This window comes from Oncorhynchus clarkii, chromosome 7 (genome assembly GCF_045791955.1).
Source record: "Oncorhynchus clarkii lewisi isolate Uvic-CL-2024 chromosome 7, UVic_Ocla_1.0, whole genome shotgun sequence".
NCBI lineage: Eukaryota > Metazoa > Chordata > Actinopteri > Salmoniformes > Salmonidae > Oncorhynchus > Oncorhynchus clarkii.
This window is the reverse complement of record NC_092153.1, coordinates 81,940,706-81,946,705: the sequence shown is the minus strand read 5'-3', so window position 1 is coordinate 81,946,705 and position 6,000 is coordinate 81,940,706. Positions and strand designations below refer to the sequence as shown.

The 6,000-nt window shown below is 46.4% G+C and overlaps 1 protein-coding gene across 2 annotated transcripts in view; it reads left to right on the top strand.

Annotated features, from left to right (window-relative positions):
• LOC139413907 (ring finger protein 123) overlaps positions 1 to 6,000 on the top strand; it is a 257,740-nt gene that overhangs the window by 207,447 nt on the left and 44,293 nt on the right. For both annotated transcript variants that reach the window (XM_071161754.1, XM_071161755.1), the window contains exon 35: positions 2,681 to 2,862. In XM_071161754.1, the coding sequence (XP_071017855.1) occupies positions 2,681 to 2,862 (182 nt within the window). The remainder of the gene's footprint in view (positions 1 to 2,680; positions 2,863 to 6,000) is intronic.

Here is a 6,000-nt window from a genome sequence, read left to right as displayed (position 1 = left end):
TGAGTCATTTCAATAGGCCTTTCTTCATTGTGATTTGTTTTATACTGTCTGTTTTCTAAAATGTCTACATTTACCACACTTTTGGTATCATTTCCACACGGTGCCTCGCAGGGCTGCAAGATACGGACAAAAAGTATAGCCTTAGTTAATTGGTGAGATGTTGTGGAATTATGTATATAGACTGGTTTTATTCTAATTCGATCGTTGGAACATAGTGGGCAGCACCTTGAATACGTTGTTGTTTGACATGACAACAAATGAATAAGGCCAGGGAGGAATTATTGACCAGGGTAGGAACCGCAACTTGTTAAGAAAATACAAAACTAGCGGACAGTAAGATACACAAACTAGAAGTGTAATTAAAGAAGACTTTGTGGAAAGCAACATATGGGTTGTTGTTTTTTTCACCAACATCTCATTGCATCTTTCTGACCATGTAGACGGCAGAGTGAACGGCAAGTAAAATGCTCTCCCTGAGTGACGGGGGCGGGGCTTGGTGTGGGGGGCGGGGCTTGGTGTGGGAAGTGGCGGGGCTTGGTGTGGGAAGTGGTAGGGCTTGGTGTAGGAGGTGGTAGGGCTTGGTGTGGGAGGTGGTAGGGCTTGGTGTGGGAGGTGGTAGGGCTTGGTGTGGGAGGTGGTAGGGCTTGGTGTGGGAAGTGGTAGGGCCTGGTGCGGGAGGTGGCAGGGCTTGGTGCGGGAAGTGGCGGGGCTTGGTGCGGGAAGTGGCGGGGCTTGGTGCGGGAAGTGGTAGGCAGTAGAAGGGAGAAAGACGACTCAAGTAGATAAAGAGTAAACTATTAAAAAATCTAATTAAATGACATTACACACGCTGAAGTTGCGTATCACGTTTAACTAACCAAACATTGAAATTCCGTTATAGAAAGTAAAGTAAAAAATACAAACTGGTCCATGCTACAATACCGGAATATAGTAAAGTACTGTATACAGCCCAGCCCAAAATGTGTCCCGCTCTCTGACCTGTCTGTGTGTCTGTCTCTGTGTCTGTGTCTGAGTCACATTGACAGGACTGGTCCATGCTTCAATACCGGAATATAGTAAAGTACTGTATACAGCCCAGCCCAACATGTGTCCCGCTCTCTGACCTGTCTGTCTCTGTCTCTGAGTCTGAGTCACATTGACAGGACTGGTCCTGCCTCAGTCTCATCCTCCAGCCGTGCTACCAGGCATCAGTTACTGTGTGTGTATTCCAACTCACTTCTACTCCCTTTTTCCTGCACAGAGGAAACTCTGCTTGTGTTCTTCCCTCTAACTTCCCTGTCAGCTTCCTCCCCATCTGTGGAATATTAATGCCATGTTGTCTAGGGGAATAGTTAGAAGTTAGTCTGGGGACTATACAAACAGAAAAGCTTTGAACCATCCTGTTGTCTAGTCTACATCGTCTATTTCCAGTGTTTGCATCATGGACACAGTGCCAGTACTGGGTACTGGCTGTATGGCTGTGTGAGTAGCTAGCTGTATGTCTGTGTGTGTAGCTAGCTATATGGCTGTGTGAGTAGCTAGCTGTATGGCTGTGTGTGTAGCTAGCTGTATGGCTGTGTGAGTAGCTAGCTGTATGGCTGTGTGTGTAGCTAGCTGTATGGCTGTGTGTGTAGCTAGCTATATGGCTGTGTGAGTAGCTAGCTGTATGGCTGTGTGAGTAGCTAGCTGTATGGCTGTGTGTGTAGCTAGCTGTATGGCTGTGTGAGTAGCTAGCAGTGTGTGTAGCTAGCTGTATGGCTGTGTGTGTAGCTAGCTGTATGGATGTGTGAGTAGCTAGCTGTATGGCTGTGTGAGTAGCTAGCTGTATGACTGTGTGTGTAGCTAGCTGTATGACTGTGTGTGTAGCTAGCTGTATGGCTGTGTGAGTAGCTAGCTGTATGTCTGTGTGTGTAGCTAGCTATATGGCTGTGTGAGTAGCTAGCTGTATGGCTGTGTGTGTAGCTAGCTGTATGGATGTGTGAGTAGCTAGCTGTATGGCTGTGTGAGTAGCTAGCTGTATGGCTGTGTGTGTAGCTAGCTGTATGGCTGATTGAGTAGCTAGCTGTATGGATGTGTGAGTAGCTAGCTGTATGGCTGTGTGAGTAGCTAGCTGTATGGCTGTGTGAGTAGCTAGCTGTATGACTGTGTGTGTAGCTAGCTGTATGGCTGTGTGAGTATGGCTGTGTGAGTATGGCTGCTGTGTGTGTGAGAGAGAGAGAGAGCGAGAGAAATAGTCTGGTACTGAGAACCACAGCAGGGAACGAGACCAGGGAGTGAATGTCGAGACCAGTGATTGAACAGCTGTGTAGACCAGCTGAGGAGGAGCAGCAGAGGTAGTGAGCTCTCAGAGAGAGAGAGAGAGAGAGTACAACGTCGGTTGACATGACTTTATTATAAAGTCAGCGCCGATATGTGGTTGTTACTATTTTCCAGGAAGTCTTCACAGGAACAAGAAGTCACACTGGGGTTACATGAAAGATGTGTCCTGTCTTGGCTGAGATTCATCTTTCAAGTTCTGATGCACTGTGTGAAAGGAAGAGGAGTTTTAAAAAAACACCTTGAATGTTCTCAATATTGAAACGATCTTGCCAAGTAATTCTGCACTATCCATAATGGGGAAACTGTGGAGTCTGACCAATGACACTAGTTCTTCTGGTTTTTAGTGAGCGTCTGCTTTAACATGTCCTCTGTGTCTCTTCAGGGTGTCGCGTGCGGCCTCGGTGCTGTTGTCTGATCCGTGCTTTCAGCTACACTCCATCCAGCACCTCCTGGGGGAAGGAGAGACCTCTCCGGCTGCAGCAGTGCTCCCCCAAACCCCCGCAGTACACCCAGGAGACCCTGCTGCAGCCCCCGCAGAACGGAAACACTTCTCCCTGCACGCCTGTAAGTACATCTCTCTGGCTGGCTGTCTGTTAGTCCGTTGGTCTGTCTGTTCCTTTGGTCCGTCTGCCCGTCAGCTGGCTGTCTGTTAGGTATTCTAAAGGAACTACCCTACACTGCTCAGAATTTTTATTTGAGATCTCCACGTTTTGTTAGGTTACAGCCTTTTTTCCCCCCCTCATCCATTTACACACAATACCCTATAATGACAAAGCAGAAAACTGAAATATCACATTTACATAAGTATTCAGACTCTCAGTACTTTGTTGAAGCACCTTTGGCTGAATGGGGAGTTTCTCCCATTCTTCTCTGTCAGGTTGTATGTGGTACGTCGCTGCACAGCCATTTTCAGGACTCTAGAGATGTTTGATCGGGTTCAAGTCCAGGCTCTGGCTGGGCCTCTTCGAGGACATTCAGAGACTTTTCCTGAAGCCTCTCCTGCGTTGTCTTGGCTGTGTGCTTACGGTCGCAGTCCTGTTGGAAGGTGAATCTTTGCCCCAGTCTGAGGTCCTGAGTGCTCTGGAGCAGGTTTTTGTTTGAATCTCTTTGTACTTTGCTCCTTTCATCTTTGCCTTGATCCTGTCTCCCATGAGAAGCAAGATTCTCTGGCCTGATGAAACCAAGGTTGAACACTTTGGCCTGAATGCCAAGTGTCACCTCAGTAGGAAACCTGGCACCATCCCTACGGTGAAGCATGGTAGTGGCAGCATCATGCTGTGGGGATGTTTTCCAGCAGCAGGGACTGGGAGATGAGGATCGAGGGAAAGATGAACGGAGCAATGTACAGAGATCCTTGATGAAAACCTGCTCCAGAGCGCTCAGGACGTCAGTGCGGTTCACCTTCCAACAGGACTGCGACCCTAAGCACAAAGCCAAGACAACACAGGAGTGGAGGCCTCTCTCCCTCCAGAGGCCCCTCTGCCTCCATAGATAAACCCCTAAACCCCTCAGCAGCATCCACATGTTGTTACTACACTAGAACATAGGGCTCCCGGGTGGCGCAGCGGTCTAAGGCACTGCATCTCGGTGCAAGAGGCGTCACTACAGACCCTGGTTCGAATCTAGGCTGTATCACATCCGGAAGTGATTGGGTTCGAATCTAGGCTGTATCACATCCGGACGTGATTGGGAGTCCCATAGGGTACAATTGGCCCAGCGTCGTGCAGATTTGGCTTGGGGTATGCCGTCATTGTAAATAATTATTTGTTCTTAACTGACTTGCCTAGTTAAATAAAGGTGAAATATATAATAATATATATATATATTTTTTTTACTTTTAAACTAATCACCAAGCCAATGACTAGTTGCTGTCAATCAGGACTCTTCTCATCCTGGTTTTATGATTTAAACTCAGAGAGCAGTACAGTGTACACCTCAGTCAGTAGACTATTCATCTCTTATGAAAATAAGCTCCTCTCAAACTCAGAGAGAGAGGTGAAATGAGAGGGACCCAGTACCCCCCAGGGTCTTTTCAGAGTTTATTAGAGCGAGCGGATTTTAGAGGGAGGAAGTGTGCTCCACTAGGCTAGCAAAGCCATCTGACGTAATTGGATGGCTCATTTGTGTACTAGGTTCTGAGTGAGAGGGAGGAGAAGAAGACGACGGAGAGGAGAGATAAGAGAGAGCAGAGAAGAGAACATGATAAATGAGGTCCCTCACAGAAGTGTCTTGTAATTCTGTGAGGTCCTGGCGGTAACAGCTTGGGCTCCGGTGTTTTGGAGGGTAACGGAGACGGCTCTCATCAGTACTGTGATGAGGTAGTGATTCTCTCGCCCCCCCCCCCCCTTCCATCTTCATTATATCCTACCTCCATGGGGCAGGTGTTACATTAGCTGTATTAATCAGACCGTGTGTGAGTGCCCAATGGCACCCTATTCCAGATACATTACCTCAGGCTCTGGTCAAAAGTACTGCACTATATCGGCATTAGGGTGCTATATGGGACTCAAACACAGTGTGTGGAGGATGTATATGTCCCATGCCACTCTGTTAGCTAGCTGCCGGTCAATGCCTGCCAATCTGAGGATTTTCTATTCAATTAAAGGCCTAGTGCAGTCAAAAACTCGATTTTGCTGTGTTTTACTTTATTTATATATATATATATATATATATATATATATATATATATATATATATATATATTTACACACTATGTCGTTGGAATAATGCTGTGATATTTTTTTAAATTATGATGACAGTTTTAATGTAATATCTGCTTGAAAATACTGTTTTGGTGCGATGGAGTTTTGGCCTGCCTTAGTTAATAGACCAATAAGAAAAGGTCCAACATTTCTCCATCTCCCCACCCTTTCTAATGTGACTATCCCCGATGCTCTTCCCTCTTTTTCCACTGCCCCACTACAAAGTTTCTCCCTGCAGGCGGTCACTGAGTCAGAGATGCTAAAGGAACTCCTGCATCGTCTAATGGTTAAGACTATTTCCTATTTAAGGTTACTGCCCCTATCATCGCCAAGCCTATCTCTGACCTTTTTAACCTTTCTCTCCTCTTTGGGGAGGTTCCCATTGCTTAGAAGGCAGCCACGGTTTATCAAAAGTGTTGGAAAAACTTGTCAATAATCAACTGACTGGCTTTCTTGATTGTCTATAGTATTCTCTGTGGTATGCAATCTGATTTTCCGCAACCTTAAAGGTCAGTCAATCAATCAATCAAATGTATTTATAAAGCACTTTTTATAAAGCACTTTTTACATCAGCTGATGTCACAAAGTTCTGTACAGAAACCCAGCCTAAAACCCCAAACAGCAAGCAATGCAGATGTAGAAGCACAGTGGCTAGGACAAACTCCCTAGAAAAGCAGAAACCTGGAGAGGAACCAGGCTCTGAGGGGTGACCAGTTCTCTTCTGGCTGTGCCATGTGGAGATTATAACAGAACATGGCCAAGATGTTCAAACTTTCATAGATGACCAGCAGGGTCAAATAATAATCACAGTGTTTGTAGAGGGTGCAACAGGTCAGCACCTCAGGAGTAAATGTCAGTTGGCTTTAAATAGCCAATCATTCGAGACAACGGGTGCGGTAGAGAGAGAGAGAGTCAAAAACAGCAGGTCTGGGATAGGTAGCACGTCGGCGAACAGGTCAGGGTTCCATAGCCACAGTCAGAACAGTTGAAACTGTAGCAG